The 19,967-nt window shown below is 52.8% G+C and overlaps 1 protein-coding gene across 9 annotated transcripts in view; it reads left to right on the top strand.

Annotated features, from left to right (window-relative positions):
• INPP4A (inositol polyphosphate-4-phosphatase type I A) overlaps positions 1-19,967 on the top strand; it is a 136,456-nt gene that overhangs the window by 107,399 nt on the left and 9,090 nt on the right. For all 9 annotated transcript variants that reach the window (XM_087426189.1, XM_087426190.1, XM_087426191.1 and 6 more), the window contains 7 exons: positions 3,691-3,863; positions 4,920-5,043; positions 6,013-6,139; positions 6,436-6,576; positions 8,997-9,094; positions 13,195-13,307; positions 17,050-17,204. In XM_087426189.1, coding sequence (XP_087282315.1) covers positions 3,691-3,863; positions 4,920-5,043; positions 6,013-6,139; positions 6,436-6,576; positions 8,997-9,094; positions 13,195-13,307; positions 17,050-17,204 — 931 coding nt within the window. The remainder of the gene's footprint in view (positions 1-3,690; positions 3,864-4,919; positions 5,044-6,012; positions 6,140-6,435; positions 6,577-8,996; positions 9,095-13,194; positions 13,308-17,049; positions 17,205-19,967) is intronic.

Raw genomic sequence — 19,967 nt, forward strand, 5'->3', positions numbered from 1 at the left:
TAGTTCATAATGGGTTTCCTGGATATGGCTTGTGGTTTTCCCAGAGTGAGCATGAGACCCCCAAATAATATGTTTTTTTCTTATACTCTAAAAAACAGCTACATGATCAGTCTGATGATTACGTATTTCTGACTGGATATAAATATGAGATAGCAGGACCCCTGCTTTATGTCTAGAGTGCAGCAAATCGGCGATTGTGGGATTTACCAAACTGTTCCCGTCAGTTAGTGTATCCTCTCAGCTTGCACAGCACTGAGATTTCAGCTGAGCTCACCGTGGTGACTCCTGGCAGCAACCCCCAGAACCCAGTCCAAATTAGCTCATCAGCAGGCTCATCTGATGGGATACATCATATCCACCCCCCCCCCCCCGATTTGCTTTCAGCCCCTTTACACTTTCTCTTTCCCCATAAAGTCAATGTCGGGTCTCAGAGCCCAATACCCTGCACTCTCAGGGCCACTGAGGCCTTAGCAGATGCACAGGTAATAACCGTGGTCCCTTCCTCCTGATGGCCTCTCCTGGCCCTTCTGCCTTCTCCTCCTTTGTGTCTGTCTCCAGTCATCCAGTCGTCCTCACCTTTCCTCCATGGCAGGTCAGTGCCTTCACACTGAGCTGATTTCCCCAGAGCCTCAGCGGTGGGGAAGTCCAGGACCATACCCAGCAGTCAGGTCCAGGAACGGGTGCGGCCACATCATCAACCCACCCCCTAGAAGCTTAGGGGTTCTTCTCAACTCTGGGTGTCCTGAAGCTTATAGAGCTACTGGGAAGACTAGTGGGTTCCCAAGCAGCATAGACAACGCCTGGCTTGTAGAACTCTCCTTGTTTTATGCCATTTCCGGAAGCATTGGTGGCTTCTCCACAGGTGATGTCAAATGGTCTAAAATGGTCCCCTGCCAGGAGTTCCTTTGGCTTTTCCTGCAGGGCTGTATTTAATCTGGGTTGAAACACAGACACATTTTCTCTCTCTCTTTCTCTTTCTCTCAATCTCCCTCCCTCCCTCCCCTGTTAATGAGAAAAAATGCAAAAACAACATATGGGCTTGAAAGAGGCCTTCAAAGTTATCTCAAGTAGAATGGTCCGTGGATTGGCTACTAGTCAGTGAATGTTACAGGTTAGCAGCTAGATAAGGAGCTTGCCCCAAAGGGGAATCAGCTACATCACCAAGGACACTTGTTTAGTCGCTGATATTTTTTTCATAGCAAGACTTTCATGGTGAAGGAAGCAGGGCGTAACCCCTTCATCGACCCTAACATCTCGGATACCTTTACTTAAGTAAAGGTCTCGGGTAGAAATCTCGTTACTGTCCCTGAATTTCATTTTATTTGGAAGTTTTTTATTTTAGTTTTTTCTCATATTGACCCAAAATGTATTACCCTCTACCCCCTACTCTCTACCAGCAGAAGCACCTGACGTACTAGAAATAACATGGGGTTTAGAGTCAGTCAGACGTGTACCAATGCTGGCTCTTTGTGTGTGTCTGTTGACCTTTCTGAGCCTGTTTCCTTACCTGTATTACTGACCCTGTCTCTGTGGGTTAAATGAGAAAGCAGTTCTAAAGCGAAGCACTGGTAGGGATTGCAGAAATGGTGGTCGATACTGTTATAGACTCTGGAGCCATCCAGACATGTCTGAGCCTTCCTCTGGGCAGATGTAGACCCTCCTCCCCGAGGTCCACATCTCCTTGTCTCTAGGACACACACTTAGTGCTTTTTAACCATTCTTCCTATGTGCCAATTTTTTCAGTGTTTTTTTTTTCTTCTTCCTAATGTAGCAAAACTCGGAGTCATTCTTATATGGATTTTTTTGAAAGAGAAGTAGGCAGAGTCAAAAACTGTTGTATGGAGAGGGCTCACTTAGTCAAATATGACCACTTGTATATTCTGATCATTTTCAGGTTAAGATTATCATGATTTGCATATTAATTACATATGTATGTGCATATTAAGTGGAAAAACAAAGTAAAATTGGCAACATTTGCTCTAAGAGCATTTACTTCTCAGTGAAAAATAGTCTTAATGACTGCCTACCTTTCCCCAGACTATTTGGCTATTATGCTATTGACCATCTTTGATAGTTGGCTGAATATAATTGACATTCATTCAACAGAGTTCTTCAGAGAAACAAAAACATGTCTCTAAGAATTTTAGAGGAGGAAAGGGACTTGGACATTATCTAGCACAGCACTCCCATTTTACCGGGCAGGACCCATGTGGCTGAGGGGTCAAGGGACTTGCCCAGGGCCCACCACTTAGCGGCAGCTGGGGCCTGGGACTCACATTTTCCACTCCTCAGTCCAATGTTCTTTTTCACCGCACTTTATTTGCTAAGACCTTTCTGCTGTAGACTTTCTAAATTTAAGCCTGCTTTTTTCCATTACAGATATAAATCCATGCCCACGTACAGTGTGCCTGCATGTACAGTTAGATCATGTCCACATTTTGAATTGCTACATATACTTGCAAATCTACGTTAACCAAACACTGAATATAGGGAAGTCCTTTTACAGGTTTCAGTCATTTCTCTAAATTTGTTTCTCAACAAAGTGCTAAGCGTACAGTTTGAGAGAGCAGAGCCACATCTGCCTTCTCTCTGGTTTTTAGATTCTGTTGATCTAAGACAGAGCTGACCCTTCTGGCAGCTGCACTGCTCACGTGGCCCCGTGGCCTTCCCAGAGTGCAGTGACATTTGTGGGCATTCTGTGGCTCGCACCCTCATCCTCAAGGGGCTTCACTCCACTGCCTCTGCTGCTTTTGGGGTGGAGGGCTCGCCCAGCAGTGATGGCCAAATGCTTATTTCTGGGCTTGGTAACCTGTTGAAAATGTACCTGATGAGGGCATGTCTTCTCTCTTTTTAATGTCTTCTAAATAGGAAGGAAAAAAAAGAGCCAAAGCCAAAAATACCTTTCACTCTATTTATCTCCCCTGAGGTTCTATTTTTAAGAAGTTGTTTTGGTACAGGGTCAGAGTTTCCTTGTATTCCTAAAAAAAAACTAAGCTAGAAAAAGATGGCAGTGGGCAGGAAGTTGGGGGGTGGGGAAGAAAGTGAGTGCACAAGGCAGGGACGTTCTGAGAGCTGAAAACACGGGAACCGTGTGGAACGGTCTTCCTTCCAGATGTGCAAAGTGAGAATTGAGCACAGTTTCACAAAGGCTGGAGGAGGGTGGAGGTGTCCTTTGCTCTAGAAGGACAGGGGTCTCTGCCTTAATGCCTGGGTCAAGTGAAGCAAGAGAACATGCCACTTTTCTGCTGCCCTTCTCTTCCCGGTGGAGGAACGGTGGGGCTGTGGAAGGGGATTGGCCTCTGCAGACAGAATAGTTTTCTTGCTTCTGACTTGCAGAAGCTTTTTTGCTATTTTCCTCAAAAGGAATAGTCTTGAGTATTTATGTGTAGAGTCCCTAGTAGTTTCAGGAGACCAGGCATGTGTCAGTGATCCCGTAGTAGGACTGATGTTTGAGTTTACTGGAAGAGCTTCAGGCTAGAAGGTTCGAGACTGGGTTGCTTCCAGGCAGAACTTGATGCCAGTTCTAGGCGAGAGCATGGGCCAAGCAGAGTTAGAAGATCCAGAGAGGGAGGAGAGGGGGAGTGGAGAGCACAGCACAGTACAGGGGCTAGGGGACAGGTAACTTGTTAAACTTTCAGAACATAATTCTTAGAATCTTCCTTCTAAAACGATGCCGTCCCTCGTGCCCAGGTGAATGGAGCGAGGCCCTTTACCCGCTGCTGACCACCCTCACAGACTGCGTGGCCATGATGAGTGACAAGGCCAAGAAGGCGATGGTCTTCCTGCTCATGCAGGACAGCGCTCCCACCATAGCCATGTACCTGAGCCTGCAGTACCGCCGCGATGTGGTCTTCTGCCAAACCGTAAGCCCCGGGGGTGGCGCGCGGGAGGCCACGGACACCTCCTGCCTCAGAAAAACAGGTGTAGGAAGCCTGTCCCTCTCGCTGCACGCTGGGAAAACTGTAGATGGCAGTATTTTCTCCTGCCTGTTGCTTTTAGATTTATTTACTAGAGAAGTCTAGATTTCCACACGGAGGGAAGAAACCTACTGGATCCGAGTGTGTTTTGGAGGGGGTCTGATTCCACACTTGCTTCTCCCTGAGGAGCTGGCGCTGACGGAACACACATGTCTGCGACTCCTGCAGCGCAGAGGTGGTGGGGTTGCAGATGGCATGGGCCTCTTCGTAGCCTCTTTTTCTCCCCCAGCAAAGGAGTTTAATGAGGGAGACACGGGTGTTTGCAGTCTGTTTTCTTGTTCATAAAACAGCAGGTGCCTGAATTCTGTAGCTCATGCCCAACCCTGTTTTAATCATTTCTGCTATCCTTCAGAGAAGGGGAGAACTGAAATGAATGTCACCACTTTAGTAGATGCCAGTAATCGAATTAGCAGAGTGAGCAGTGACTGAGGTTTGGGCTGGTTCTCCGCAGTTCCCCCACCCATCCTGATGAGGCCCGTTTGACCCCACAGAACACCTTCCACTGAGGAAACTCGCGGAGTGACCATGTTGTCGCTCACTCTGTTCTTTGTTGTGATCACCTCGGTTTGCAGCCAGAGCTGGTATGGGTCTGCGAGTATCTAGACTCTTTCACTGTGGGGAATTAATTCTGGGCTTCCTGAAGGTTCTAGCCCAGGAGTAACCCCAGGCAGGTCAGGTCAGAAGCTGAACCAAAACCAAACGGGCCTTTGGGAGCAACAGAAGCAGGAAGCCTGGGGCTCTGCGCGCCCTCCCCTCTCCATGGCCCCAGAGGCAGGCGCTCCCTGCCCTCAGACCCCTGGGGGTTGGGGGTGGCGCTGCTGCAGCCCTATTAGAGCAGTGGAAACAGAGGATCTTGGGGCCCAGGGCACGGCACGAGCCAACCGCCATTTGGCGAGGAGGTGTCTGTCCCCCACAACTGCTCTGCCACATGTCCCCCCACAGCTGACCGCTCTCATCTGTGGCTTCATCATCAAGCTGAGGAACTGCCTGCACGACGACGGCTTCCTGCGGCAGCTCTACACCATCGGGCTGCTTGCCCAGTTCGAGAGCCTGCTGAGCACCTATGGTGAGACTCCAGGCCCCCACACTGTCCCCTGGACCCTGGACTCCCAAGCAGGGCGGACGTGTGTGATTCTCGTCCTTGCTTCCTAAAGACTTTTCTGATTACACAAGTAATATGTGCCGATTGAAATAAATCCAAACATCACCTCAATATGTAACAAAGAACCAAATAAAAGCCCTGTATAGCTACCCACGCCCCCCCTTAGCATTTTGGTGGTGGTGTCACATATCCTGAAGATCTTCCTAGCTGAGGATGGATGCTAATTATTTAAGCAGTAACTTCCTGTCGGACGTGGGGCCTCTCTGAATTGCCTCCGTTAGAGCAGTGCTGCCATACGTCTCTGCACGTGAGTCTTTGTGCGCTGTGGACCCATTTCTGCAGACACTAAATTAATAGAAGGAAAGTCACTGGGTCAAAGGGTGAGAATGTTCTTAAATTTCATAGATGTTTCCAAATTGCTTTCTAAAAAGTTTCTCTTCTCCCTACCTTCATTTTCTATTTATTTCTGCTGAGAAGGTAAAAATGGATAATTTTTTAAAGTATTTGTTAATCTTTGGAGTTATAAAACATCAAATAAATATCAAGTCCTGTGTAATGGAAAGATCCGGCCACAATACACTGTTTGTTCTCTCTCTGTCCATTTCTGAGGAGCCAGCTTTGCCTTCTGAGGCTCCGTGCATGTCGATTTCTCTCCCTACACTTTCCTTGACCAGGAAAGGCTGGGAGGTATGACACGTTTCTAGCAGGTGCGTTTTTTAATGCAGCCGTGGAGCAGTGTTTACTCACGGAGAAGTGAGTCTCCTGGTGGAGAGGCTTGGCGGGGCCCCTCCCACGTTCCTGCCCCCTCTCATCACATCCTCGCCTGATCTCATCACCTTCTGTCTACGCCCAACTCTGTGTCCCTGCTGAGTCCACAGGAATAGGGGCAGGTCCCCTCTTCCTGACAGCCCTCCTTCCCTCTCTTGCCTCCAGGTGAGGAGCTGGCCATGCTGGAGGACATGAGCCTCGGAATCATGGACTTGAGGAACGTGACCTTCAAAGTCACTCAGGCCACTTCTAATGCATCAACTGACATGCTACCCGTCATCACCGGAAATCGGTAGAAATAATTTTTTAATTCTCAAACTAGCGCAGTGTTTTAATTTATGTATGTTATGTGTGATGTGCTCTTAATTTTTGTTTTATTCCATTTCATTCAGTTAAAAACGCTGATTGACGTTAATTTCACATCCCTTTAAAGGTTCATGACCGGCAGTGTGGAAATCACTGAGCCAGACGGCCAGTCCACACTCCTGAAGGGAGACGAGCTTGGTCTTCCTCTTCACACACGCCTCCTCCCCCGTCTCCCCCGTCACAGGCCTGACCCCGGCTCTTCCTCTCTCCCCTGTTTTCCAGCGACGGGTTTAACGTGCGGATCCCTCTGCCGGGCCCCCTGTTCGATGCCCTGCCCCGGGAGATCCAGAGCGGCATGCTGCTGCGGGTGCAGCCCGTCCTCTTCAACGTGGGCATCAACGAGCAGCAGACTCTGGCTGAGAGGTACGTGCCCGGCCCTCTCGGGAGCCACAGTGGCTGGAGTGGCCATTGAGATGATGTAGAAAACATACGTGCCCTCTGTAGGCTCCGAGTGCTGTACAGGCTTTGGTATCCCTTCCTTCCTTTGGCCAGCATTCTTGAGGTGCAGCCATATACCCGGCCCTTTCTTTGGTGCTGGGGACACAAAGATGAACCAGACGACATGGTCTGTGTCCTCAAGAGACTTGGGCTGGGAGGAGAGAGATGTGAGTGCAAGAATGAAGATAAATGCAGAGAGTAGGGGCCCTAACGAGGGCTGAGAGGGTCTGTGAGGGCTTCCTGGACCAGTGATGGCTGAAATGGGTTTAGAAGAGTAAGTAGGAGTTAGTCAGATGAGGAAATGGAGGAGGGACCTGGTGTCCCAGGCTAGGAAGCCAAGCAGAGGCAGGTGGGGAGAAAGCGCGTGGGGGCCGGAGGCCCACGTCGCAGGAAGGAATGGACAGTGCTGAGGTTAGAGAGGCCGGTGTGCCAGGCCGCAAGCTGTGCCTTGATCCTAAAGGCCTGTGCCTTGTAAACTCCCTCCAGGGTCACCAGCCAGGCAACAAGGAGGAGTCACATGTACCCATGTGTGCAAGCGTGTGTGTGCATGTGTATATGTGTGTTGGGGAGGATGGAGCTTGGATGTGTATAGCCTATAATGGCCTTCCATTACTACATGAAAATCTTTTCTATTTTATCATTTGCATTCATGTGATGTATGTGTTTTAGTATAAAAAAATAGAGTACTTGCAGTTAAGGAAATTTGGTCTCTGGCATGATACGCCGTATTCCTGCTGGGCCTTTTGAACCCAATGGTCAATGTCCACTGACCCCTAGGTGTAGTGTCACCTGCACTTAGCAAATGTGGTGTGGCTGGTGGGAGACATGGAAGAACTTGTAAGTAGGGCAGGACACAATCAGATTTAATTAGTCTTAAGTAGATGATTTGCTGGCCGTGTGCTGTCAGATGAGGGAGATGAGTGTGATGTGAGGGAGATGAGTGTGATGAGGACTCAGGTTGTTGGAAAGATTCCAGGCCAGAGGCAGTGACCTGCACCAGGCAGGGGTGGTGTAGATGGAGAACTATTTTGGTGGTAAAATGGAAGATTTGGTCTTCAGTTGGGCAGGGTGTGAGAGAGAGCCAGTGAGGAGAGTGGACAGACCCAGGTTTCTAGATCGGTCGTGAGTGGATGATGCCACTCACTGACCTCAGCAACTAGAGGAGGGTCATACTCAGGGCAGATGGAGGGCTGGACTCAGGCTGAGGGCACCAGCCCAGGAAGCGGAGACCTCTAAGTTGTGAGCAGAGCTGAGGAGCCCACTTCAGGGGGGAGGGTGGGTAGCATGGGGGGCCCAGCACGGAGGTGTCCCAGGGAGGAGAATGACATCCCCTGCATCTGGCAGCTGCTGTTCCTGACGACTCGGCAAGAGCGGTTTCTGGAAAGGGTTGAAGCAAGGCCATGTCGCAGTGAGCAGAGGGCCAGGTGGAGGGGGCCGTGACAGTGGGGGTGGGGAAGACTTGGAGAGGGCAGGCTCTTTGCTTTGCTGTTCGTCTGCTCCTGGGACACTCTCCCCTCAGCTCATCAACAAGCCCAGCTCACCAGTGTCCCAGGGGCAACCCCCAAGGGAGCAGGTGTCTAGAGGAAAAGCCATCGTGGGCATCAGGGGTGGACGGGCTGTGGTGGACCACGGGAGGGAGTCCTGCCCTCTGAGGGATGATGTGGGACCACAAAGAGGCTGATGCGCAGGAGGTCACTTGGCAGGGAGGTGGTGGAGCTGGACTGGGCAGCCTGGCCCTGGACTTCAGAGCCGGCATGTTTTAATGACCGTCTTGCGCTTTCCTTGTGGGTGGCTTTCCACTGCGTCTCCCTTATGCATCTGGCGCATCCTGCCTGCCTGCCAGGTGTCCACAGGGTGAGCCTGCATGGTGAGAAAAGAGCTAGCACCTCACGCATGGTCCAGGAGGAACAGTTGGTCAGGTCTGGTCATTCAGCAAGCAGGGGGACTTCAGATTCAAGTACAGGACCGTGTCCTCACTCCCTAGCATAACTCCACTGCCCTCCCCTCTCCTAAGCACCTCGAGGATGAGAAGACACGAGGGCCCCCAGCTGAGCGTCCGTGAGAGGGGTTCCTCTGCTGCAGCAGGGTCTGGTACGGACAGTCTGGCTCTGATGGTCTCTTAGGCACATCTGTGACAATTATGCTGGTTCCTGCTACTGAAATGTATTTGAACTTGTCACCAACACAGTAGAGGTCACTTTATGCTAGGGAAGGGGAAGGTGGCTTAGAATTCAGATGTGCACAATAAATGAGAGAATCAACAGTGTTAGCTTCAATGCAGTTGTGTTCATGCTAGAAGAAAGCAACGTTAGCCAACTAACAGCGTCCCCTTATGACCTCCAAAGGTTTGGCGATACTTCTTTACAAGAAGTTATCAACGTGGAGAGTTTGGTGCGGTTAAATTCCTACTTCGAGCAGTTTAAGGAGGTTTTGCCAGAGGATTGTGAGTATTTGTTCCCTCACGGTAGGTTTCACATGTCGTCTCTTGTCACTTTGGGTGTTTGAGCCCTTCCTGCCACTTGGGCTGTCTGCTCCCCAACCTTCCGGATGCTGCCCCCGTGCGCTGATCCTTCCTTGCTTCCCCGCCCCGCATGGCCTCCTGTTCTCCTGCGTAGACTCTGCCCAGCCTGAATCCCCACCCAGAGAAGCTTCCCTCAGGCTGCAGCCCTCACTCATCTCTTCTGGTCGAGTCTCTTCTCACCTACATAATGGGGGGCTTTCTCACACACTGTCTTGGTCACTGGCGTTCATTGATGAATTCAGTGGCCTGCACTGTGCTCCTGCTGGTAGGACAGGTGGGATCACAGAGGCAGGACCCCCACTCGGCCTGGGGGTCAGCTTGCCCCCCACTGCTGTGAGCTCCCCATGTACCTCCCTCTGTGGTGCATAGACAGTAAGATGCTGGGCAGACACTTATTGCTGGGTGTGGGGGGCAAGAAGGCCCCTGTCCGGGTGTCCCTGGAGGCAGTGGAGAGATGACAGCAGCAGTCCCTCTGCTGACACTCAACCTTCTCTGTGCCCACCTAGTGAAGATGCGGCCACTGCCAAACTCAGGCAGGAGCCCGGGGCCCGCTGCCCTCTCTGTACGTGGGGAATTCTCTCCCAAATTCAGCCCAGGACGTATTTACTGAGCACCCACTTATAGGAACCGCCACACGACCCCGTGATGAACGAGATGTCGATCCTGCCTGGGAGGGAAAGCGGGGTTTCAGAGTGGCTCTGCCTCTCTGCTGGCACTGCTCCAGCCACCAGTGGGCACCTGGGAGAAGGAGGCAGAGCCCTGGCCCTGATTACACCAGCGTCCTCTGATGGGGGTTCCCAGAGAGGGAAGGTGTGGAAGGGCTTCAGTTGCGTTCCCAGTTCGCTGACGTGCTGGCTCTGTGCTGTGCTGTATACACATTTCTGCACTGAACCCCACAGCAGCGCCACGAGTTGGGTCAGTGTCTGTTGTCCACATGGACACGGGGGTTGGCCTGGCTCTGAGGCTGTGTACTTAGACAACCAGGGAAGCCGTCCCGATAGGAGAGACTTGCAGAGACCTCAGGGGCCAGGCTGAGGAGCTGATATTCATTTAGTAGTTTTAGTGGGGAGGCAGTGGGGCAAAAGCTGCCCTTCGAGGATTCGTCGAGAGTCGACAAGAGTGTGCTGGCTGGGCTGAGGAGGGGTGCCAGCCTCTGGCGGACTGGGAGTGAGGCTGTGAAACACCCCACGAGGCTGCTTTGTTCTCCGTCTTTGAGCTGCTGGTGTCAGTGGGCAGAGAGAAGAGAAGAGGCATGAGGAAGATTTAGAGGAGATTCAGCTTCCCGGTGGCTACTTGAAGACAATGCTGGGGAAGCGAGAGAGACGACAATAGGACGGGTCCAGCGAAGGGCCTGCGCTGGGCGAGGATCCCTAGAGCTGGTGGCAGCAAGAACGTGACGGGCAGAAGAGCGGGGCTGGGGGGACAAGGGGCACAGCCTAGGCCCCAACTGCCTTTGTGACGTGGGGAAACGGTCCACGAGAGGTGCAGCTCGGAGCCACAGAGCGAGGCCGAGCAGGGCAGACCTGTCGTGCTGTCGTCAGCTGCACGGGGTGACGTGGAGCCCTTTTGTGGCTGAGGTCACTGTGTGCAAGACAAGAAGGGGGCCGAGGACAGAACTTTGGGGAAGGCCCCAGATGGAGGTTTGTTGGGAAGAAAGGATTCGACAGAAGGGCTGGAGAGAGAGTCGTTGGAGAGGCAGGAGGAGAGCAGTAGTGTTTCCTGGAGCCAAGGGAGGGTGTGGACAGGGGGTCCCTGGTGGCTCCAAGGGGGCAGTCTCGGTGTGGCGAGGGGTGCAGTGGAGGCAAGTGGGTGAGCAAATGGTGCTGCCTTGGAAGGGACCGCTCTGTCCCTGATGTTGGCAGAGATTGAGGGATAAGGCCGCAGGAAGGTTGGAAACACGCCTGGAGTGCGTGGGAGATGTGTGTTTGAAGTCCTGGGGGAAGGAGCTAGAAAAACGGGATGCAAGAGGATGGCAGGACTACAAATCAGGGTCCTGGGAGTCCAGGGAGGGTGAGCCGGCGAGGAGGGATGGAGGAGGGGACGGTAGGGACATGCAGGGGCGTTGGTGTGGGAGGGAGGAAGTACAGGGAGCTCAAGTCTCCCAGTGAACGGAGGGAGGTGAGCACAGAACTGGGCCTCGTGGGGAGTAAAGGAGACTTGGAACAGATGCCATGGAGCCATTGAAGTTCCAGCCCTGACTACACGGTGGAATCCACTGGGGAGCCTAGAAAAATCGTAATGCCAGGGCCCCTCCCAAAGTGTGGTGGGCAGGGCCTGGGCCCCCGGAGTTTCAGAAACTCTCGCTGGGTGATCCCACATGCTGCAACCAGGGCTGAAAACAATGACATTAAGAGGTAAATAAAAGAACCCCCTGAGGACTCAGCTGAAGGTCATCAGTACCTGGCTCTCGGGAACACAGGTACCGAAGCGTCCTCATGTTCTTCAGTGGTGATCATAGTTAAAAGTGACAGATTGGTCAAGTCCTTGCATGTGCCTGGGCCCCTACACACTTTGCATGAATTATCCAACATGATCCTCACAGCAGCCTTGGGAGGTGGGCCTATCACACCCATTTCACATACGAGGACACCGAGGCATGGAGGGCAAGTCCCCCAGAGAGCCTGCATCAGGCCCAGACAGCCTGCTGCCAACGCCCACCTTCTGATGCTGCGGGGCACAGGGACAGGGCAGGCTACCCAGGCTTGGGCTGGAGGGCCAGTCCCTGGCCGGGGCACCAGAAGGTGAGCAGGGAGGGAGGGACCGGGGACAGAAGATAAATGGGAGCAGTGAGCATTGTGTCAGGAAGGGGGAGTTCTGTGCTCAGCATTTTGGAGGGCGGCCCGTTTCCAGGGATGCAAGGCCCTAGGAGACGTTGACCTAGCCTGATGATGAAGGCCAAGGAAGGGCGTGGCCCACAGGAGCAAAGGCAGCCCGGGCGTGGGTCTCACTGGACCATGCCCAGGAAGCTGGGGGAGCGGCGGCCCATTTAGCCTTCAGCCCCAGGAGAGCTGCTGTGTGAGGCTGAGAAGATGGAGCCCACCTGGTGAATACCCCCTAGGTCTGCCTGGTTCATCACTGGGCAGGTACTTGCTAGACGGGCTGGCAGAGGAGGCCCGAGAGAAGCTACGGTTGACCTTGGGAAGTAAGACCAAACCATCCCCTCCAGGAGGCTGAGTTTTCCTGACCCGTCTCAAGCTTGCCTCCTCTGTGCTCCCACAGCCTCCATCACAGACTGAGCCCTTCACGGGCAGGAGCCTTCTTTCCGTTTCTGTTTCTGCTCCTGTCCCTTGAGCAGCATGGCGCTGAGCACGTATCAGGAACGTGAAATAATTAGCACAGGATCCTGTGTACACCAGGGTAAGGTCATGTAGTGGAAACTGTGCAGTGAGACCCCAGAATCCCATGTATTTGGTTTTGATTTGGGGATTCGGGCGCCATGGCTGTTTTCCTTAGACATGACCTTGAGGCTCTTCTCGTTTTCTCTGATGATCCCGGTGTTTGAGAATCCCAGGGTTCTTAGGCCAGGCGATCTGGCTGATCTTCCAGTGAAGGGCCCTGGAAGTGCCTGGAGACGTCCTGGTGGTGGAGGGGAGCTGTCAGAGAGAGTGGGAGGAAGCCTCTCCACGTCCACGTGGAGGAGGCTGCAGGTCCTGCAGCCCCCAGGGATGCCCAAGCCCATTCCGTGGTCGAGACTCCCTGCCCCAAGTGTCCCCATCCCTGATGGAGGATTTGAAGACAGCTGGATTGTCCTCACTCCCTCCTAACTCCTGCCGCTCTCGGTGATTCGATGTCCACTCTCCAGCCCCTTGGAAGAGCTGAAAGGAGATGAAGTGTTTGCCCTTTGTAAGTGGAAGTGAAATGGCAGTAATTAAGTGCTCCAGGTCCAATCCCTAAGCACACCTTCCCTTCTTGCATAAATCGCACTCAACTTCCAGCTTTTGCCGTTTCCGTGCCTCGGCGGCTTACTTGGGTTGTGTTCCTGGGTGCGGCACCAGCTCCCACGGACCCCCTCTCTCTTCCAGGCCTACCTCGATCTCGGAGCCAGACGTGCCTGCCGGAGCTGCTGCGATTCCTGGGTCAGAACGTGCATGCCAGGAAGAATAAGAACGTCGACATTCTCTGGCAAGCTGCTGAGGTACTCGTTAGAGTGAGGAAAAGAGTGTTGTTGTTGCACCCGCTGCCAATAATAATGGTGATAACAAATCAGAGTCTCAGTCAGGACTGGAGAGAGCAAATTTCTCCATGTGGGCACAAGAGAAAGTCACAGAATGTGTTCCCAAACTGGAAGATACTGAAAGTTGCCTGTGAGTTCGTTATTTTAGGGCTGCCTGAATTCTGATAACTTGGCCCAGAGTCTATCCCCTGGGGTCTTTAATAACCAGGCTGATGACAGTTGCCACCTTCAGAAGCCTGCGCAGTCAGTACCAGCTATAACTCCCTGCCCACTGCCTTTTTTAATAGGTTCAAAGAGAGACCGTGGTGACCTTTACAATCTCTTTAAACAACATATATCGTACATTGTAGTTCAGATCGCCTCTTTTCTCCAAGTATTTATGCTTCAAATATTTTCTCATAAGTTTACTTGTGGAGTTCCCGGTCACTGCTCTGAGCCTGGTTATCAGAGCAGTTTCTAGTCATTCACTCACCCCTGAGGAGGGGTGAGTTTAACTCGTCCTCATGGCAGCATTGGGACCTGTCCGATGTTGGGACTTGCACACGTAGACTCAGGACGCAGTGGCCTCCAAATGGCTTTCTACTACCCCCCAGCCTGCATGCTGAGGAAGGATGGCCACACGCCCCTCTGCCTCGGGGAAGGGAGTTAACACTGCTCTGCCCACTCACACCGGGCACCACCGTCCTGGCTCCTGGAGCCCGAGTGGCAATTAGGAGGCTGTCCCCCACAGCTCCCCAGAGCATCCTTCTAGAACTGTACTGTTCTCGTCAGGAAAGTGTTTCTCTCAACCCCAGTCTCTTCCATTACAGCAGACGCTCTCAGCCGGTCACGGTGCTGGCTGGCCCTTTGCGTTGTTTATTTGCTATTGTATTGAAAGCTGTCTTCATGAAGTCCCTCTTTGGAACATGCTCCACTTTGTGCGTTTGTTAATGGCCACTGGTATCTTTCTGTCGAATGAAGTGTTGAAGAGTGAACATTCTCCTCTGTGTATGAATCTGTTCTTTTAGCCTTTCAAGTGCCCCAGCTGGGAAGACTTCATCCTCATGACAAGTGTGGGGTGGGGCAGTCTGAGGATCTCTCCTTTCTGGGCCAGGCTGCCCTGGGATCTTCTTAGAACAGAACACATTATGAAGCACCGAGTGACAGGAAGCTCCATGGGGAGCTCGGTGGGGTTCATAGGCCTCATTTTTTAAGTGTCCTCCTGGTTCTGGGGCCTCGTCTGCCACTACTGGCTCAGGCCGAGCCCAGCGAATAGGGTGTGAGGCAGGGCTCATGCGTGCCGGGCGCCTCTGCGGCAGGACCCTCAAGCCCATACACTCTGCAGGCACAGGGGCTCCCTGCTTTCTTTTAGTTTGTTCTTTTGGGGTATAATAAATATCCCTTGGCTGGCTATGACCAGTCTCTTACACAGGTACCCTTGCAAGACTTCAAACAAAGAGCAAGCTTTTCCCCACGTGACACAGCAAGGCCAGAGGGGGACAGCCAAGTCCCTCCGCAGTGGCACAGGGCAGGTACCCTCCAATGCACTCTGCTCAGAATAAACACGCAGACGGCTCTGCAGACAAGAGTGGATACAGAGACCTGTGTACCTTGTTTGGGAACTGTGCGTCTGGTTTTCTCTTTCTATACGACAGAAAAACCATCAACCGCAGTGATGATCAACCATCCTCTCTAACCAGGTCAAAAAAGCAGTTGGTCCAGCCCCGTATTTTGTGTTCCCAGCAGAGGCCCCAAGGTATAGAAGCATAGATTCAGAGGTGGAAGAGACTCAGTGACTCTTGGACACATCACTTCCCATACTGTCCACCTGAGGACCCCCTGGGGGGCAGGTGGGTGTGGGGGCAGCAGGGCCAAGCCACTCAGGTACCAAGCCCTCAAGTCCCCGGTGTGACCAGAGCTGCCCTCCTTTGTGGATCTTATTTATTTTCATTTCTGTGTCTGAACAGGGGGATCCTGCCTCAACAGTTGGAATATCATTAGTCAGGTCTAACACCTCATTTCATGGATGGGGATGGGGAGACCAGAGCCTGGCACTGCAGACCACCCTCTTGGGCAAAGATGCACCTTGGTCCCCCTGCCTTCCTTCTGGAACCTTGTGTAGGTTGGGCTGCACCCTCTGTGAATATAAACTTTCCTTGAACCTGTTTGTAGTCCCAGCATGTGCCACATGTCCGGGTCATGCGCTCCACAGCCTGTAGCATTTAGTGAGCGTGTCCACGTTCAGCCTCGCCTCATCAGTTATGATTTTACAAATCTGGATTAAATCCCTCTTCATCTAGCGTGGGGGCTGCTTACAGCCTTCTCTTGTTTTCTTTCTTTTTTAAAATTTTTTGTCTGTTCTCCAGAGAAGCCATCCTCCTCCTGATGGTCTTGGCTGAACTTGTTTGGGCCTTTTCTGTTTTCTCTTCCCCTCGACACTGTGCTGAGGATTGACCCGCTCTCCACCTAGTGGCGTCCCTGTGGTGCCCCCTTCTTGGTGTGCTGGCCTGAGAAGGAGCTGTGGTGCCGTCTTCAGGGCTGTCTGCAGTGGCTCTGATATTTTTCTGGAGTGTAGGTTTCCACAGCTCACCACTGTCGAGCTCAGATGATTTTTTGTTAAATACCAGTGTTGTTCTCACTGAAGCTCTTGTGGCCTTCAGTGTTTTGGAAATCACAGGTTTCCAGGTTTTAGAAAGGTGATGTGGTCTACAGTTGATGCACATATGTGCAATATGGTACCTGTCACCTGTGTGTACCGTGGTACCCATATATGATTTAACATCCCCAGGGGAGTCTGGGGCAGCGCCCTGGAACCAGATTTATTAATATTGCTTCACTGAAAAGTAAGAATATACAAAATGGGATAATTAAAGGCTATAAATAGTCTCACATCATCTCAGATCTGGTCTCGCTGCCAAATGAGGTTGCCACAAACATACCAAAAAAATCTTTTGTTTTAGGGCTTTCTGGATTTAGGAAGTGTGTACCTAGGATTGTACCTAGTGGAGCAGAGAAAATGCCCCCAAATGTCTTTCCCCTGTGGAGAGATGGTGCCCTGAGGTGGTTTTTTCCCAGCAGCGAGGCTTCGCTGCCATGCGAGCTCCTCTCCTGTGAGGAGGCGGCGCATTGGCACCTCACTGTGTCCCAGGTCCCTGTGAGCTGGAGGGTGGCGAAGGACCTGCGGGTCCTGGTGGTCGGGATGTGGCTGAAGGGAATGGGTTTTCTGAGCTGTTCCCATCTGTGAGGGTGAGGAGGAGAGTAGAGGCCAGTGGGTCTGTGCTGTGCCTTCTAGAAAGGCCTAGGGCTGGCCAAGGGCTAGGTGTCCTGTGAGCTGCTCTGCTCTCCTCCCAGGAGGGGGCAGCAACAAAGGGCTGAACGTGACAGGGGGACCCCTGGCATAGTTGGGAAGAGGGCAGCTGCTAAGGTCAGTGAACAGACGGTGATGGCTCAGAACGAAAGGGAGCCTGGCCTGAGGAGTGTCCTGGGGGAGAAGGCACGTGAGGGACACCTGTCATGAGAGGCAGTCCCGCAGGCAGTGACTCTGTTTCCAGGACCAGCCCTAGCAGGCCCTGGAGAGCAGAAGCAGAGGGACCGGCGGGCCCGGGAGTTGAGGCCTTGCCACGCGCCCCTGGGGGGCCCTTCTGAGCCTCTGTCCTTCGTGAAGGGCGTTCCATTCGTTCCGCAGCGTCTCTCCGCTGAGCACAGCCTGTTCTCCTGTTGGCAGATCTGCCGCCGCCTTAACGGGGTCCGGTTCACCAGCTGCAAGAGCGCCAAGGACCGCACGGCCATGTCGGTGACGCTGGAGCAGTGCCTGATCCTGCAGCACGAGCACGGCATGGCGCCGCAGGTCTTCACGCAGGCCCTGGAGTGCATGCGCAGGTGAGTCCGCGGCCCCCCGCCCCCCCCGCCCCCTCCCGCCGTGTAAACTGCAGATGAGCCGCCGCCGCCTCCCCGTGCCTGCGGCTGTCACGCTCTGGTCTGACTTGGGCAATTCACTCATGTCTGCAGAGGCAAACCATGGGCACGCTCCAATTGAGACCGTGGTCTCCTTTAAGTCAAGGGGGTAAAACAGGGCCAGCAGTCTCTCTGAGCAGGACTGCACGGAAAACACGTGGAGCCGGGCGAGCGTGGGTGCCAGGACGTCACACGGGGACCTCAGCGCAGCCGTGTGGGTCCTCGGGCCGTGGCTCTCCCCCAGCCGCCCATCTTGTTGTGGGTGTGGTTCCGAGCGGAGCTTTCTGGGCGGGCATGGCTGTTGCCATCACCATAGATCTCTTTTCCAACTTGAGTGAAGACAGCGCGTCTGCAGGTTGCACTGGTTTGCTCTGCTTCTTTCGCCGTCGACACAGTTTGCTTTCATGAGCAAAGTGTCCACTGAGTGTTTTGTGGTAACGGCAGCCGCCCCGCCCACCTGTCCGTGTGCCATGGCCACCTCACCCTAATGATGTTCTGATTCTGAGGCAGCAGGCGTGTTTGCAGAATGAAACCTGGGACTAAAAACTCTGTCCACTGTTGAGCGATGCCTTGTTTCAAGCACTGCGGGGAGCTCCTTACCTCACATACCAAAAGAAAGGATAAGAAACCTGGTTTCCCATCTTCCTCAATGTAGTCACCAATGCTGTTCGAGTCTCCTTTCCAACAGTCACTTCTACTGAATGTTCTGTATCATTTGTCCTCTCACCAGATTCTTTAAAGCGTTCAATTCTCTTATCCTTTCTGTATGTTTCTGCCGTTTGACCTTCTCACAATAATGCACAAAATGGATGCCTCAGCTCCCGCCTCTTGATGATAGCATTTTGTAAAAATGGAATCATTTTGTCCCTGTTTTGTCTTTCCAAATTCATCTCAACCTCTCTGTTACCTCAGGGGCGCCTATTTATGCATTTTTAGAAAGTTCACCACCCTCCCTGCCCTGAGCCTCGGGGAAGCAATGGAGGCTCAGAGATCCCTGCCCCGGGCACCCTTGTCTAAGGGCCTGTTCTCACGGAGCCTGTGTGCCCTTCAGGCTTGGTGTCCCTGGTGCTGTGGGGGTGGCGGGGCCTGGGCTTCCAGCCACACCTGCACCCTGTTAGCTGCGAGGTGGTGGGAGGGGCTGCTCTGGTGAGCTGCAGACCTCTGCCAGGGAAGAAAGGAGAAAAATGGAGGGGGCGTCCCTGTCGTTGTTGGAGCAAATATTAGGATCAGTAGGCCAGGCCCTGAGTCTGCTGTGCAATTGATACACAGACCTCTATCTAGTCTTGGCTTCTTAAACAAATTCAATGAAAAGAACGATTCATTCTGACTGTATCTGATAGAGAGGCCTCTGGAGACCAGGGAGGAAGTGGCTCCTTAGACATGGCTGGGGCCCGGCACACTCGGCGGCCCCTCTACTGGCTGTAGCCCGCCTTCGGGGGGGTGTGCAGCACCCACACGTGCACAGGCTACCTGTGACGGTTCACAACACACAAGGCACTTTTATAACTTTTATCTCATAAGTAACTGCTATTCCTTGTGGGACTATTAGTAAGGTCACAGAAGCTCCTACACCAGTTGTACCCACACCCCCACAAAACAGTCCTCCGTATTCCTGCTGTCAACAAGTGGCAGTGCTAAGTTTTCAGTACAAATGGATGTGAGTGTGTGATGCACACACGGGTTCACCAGTCCCTGGATGACCTGCAAAACCAAAGTCCGTAGGTGCACACGCCAGTGCAGTTCTGCCTGTTGTTTTACCTACTTTTTTTCCATTTAACTCTCTTGTGAGCCTTTTTTTCAGGTTAATCATTTTTAGCACACCCTAATTTACCAATTTGCTGTCACTGAATATTTAAGCTGTGTATGGTTTCCAGCGCTGTAACCAGTGGTGTGGTGAATGTTCTTCCCTATCGTTCTCCCACCCACGCTCACCCAGGGGCTCCCTCGGTTATGAGCACACCCCTTTGGAGGCTCTGCATACAGAGTGCTCCGTACCATCCACCCCACCCGCCTGTGTCCCGAGTGCCTGCTCGCCCGCCCTCTGGGTGGTACCATTCCTGGCACTGTTCTGAGCGCTCTGAGTCTGTAAAGTCGTCCTTGCTTTTCTACGTCACGGGTCAGGACCCCGAGGCCCTGAGTAGAGAAGGTCTTTCCTCCCATGGGAACAGCCCCATTCCCGGCCGCCTCCTGCCTCTCTCAAACCCCCGCCCGCCTCCAATTATGGATGTCTGTTTAAAGTTTCCTAGTTTTGTTTTTCTGAATTTTCTAAAATCTCTGCAATGAACATGTATTCCCTTAATAATCATTTAAGAGGTTATTAAAACAAAAACAAGGCTCGATCCCTTTTCGCCTCTGCCACCCCCAGAATCCTCGTAGCAGAGCCCAGGGCGATGTGCTTGCTGTCACCTTGTCCCCCTGACCTGGAGGCAGGTCGGGCTCTCACCACGTGCATTTGTTTTCATGTGATGCCGTTCCATCTGACTTGCGTGTTTTCTGGATTATCCCATGTGGGGGAAGACGTGTGTCTGTGCATAGACTGCAAGCCCCAGGTAGCTGGGCTGCTGGCCAGTATTTCTGGCTGCAGTGGTGGCCCTGAGGAGGCAGCAGTCAGTATTGGCTGTGCCCTTGAGTGGAGGAATGCATTTTGATTCTCTTGCCTTCTCGCTTGCATCGTCCCAGACGGAAGAG

Source organism: Ceratotherium simum, chromosome 40 (assembly GCF_057802395.1).
Source record: "Ceratotherium simum simum isolate JZ-2026a chromosome 40, ASM5780239v1, whole genome shotgun sequence".
Lineage (NCBI taxonomy): Eukaryota > Metazoa > Chordata > Mammalia > Perissodactyla > Rhinocerotidae > Ceratotherium > Ceratotherium simum.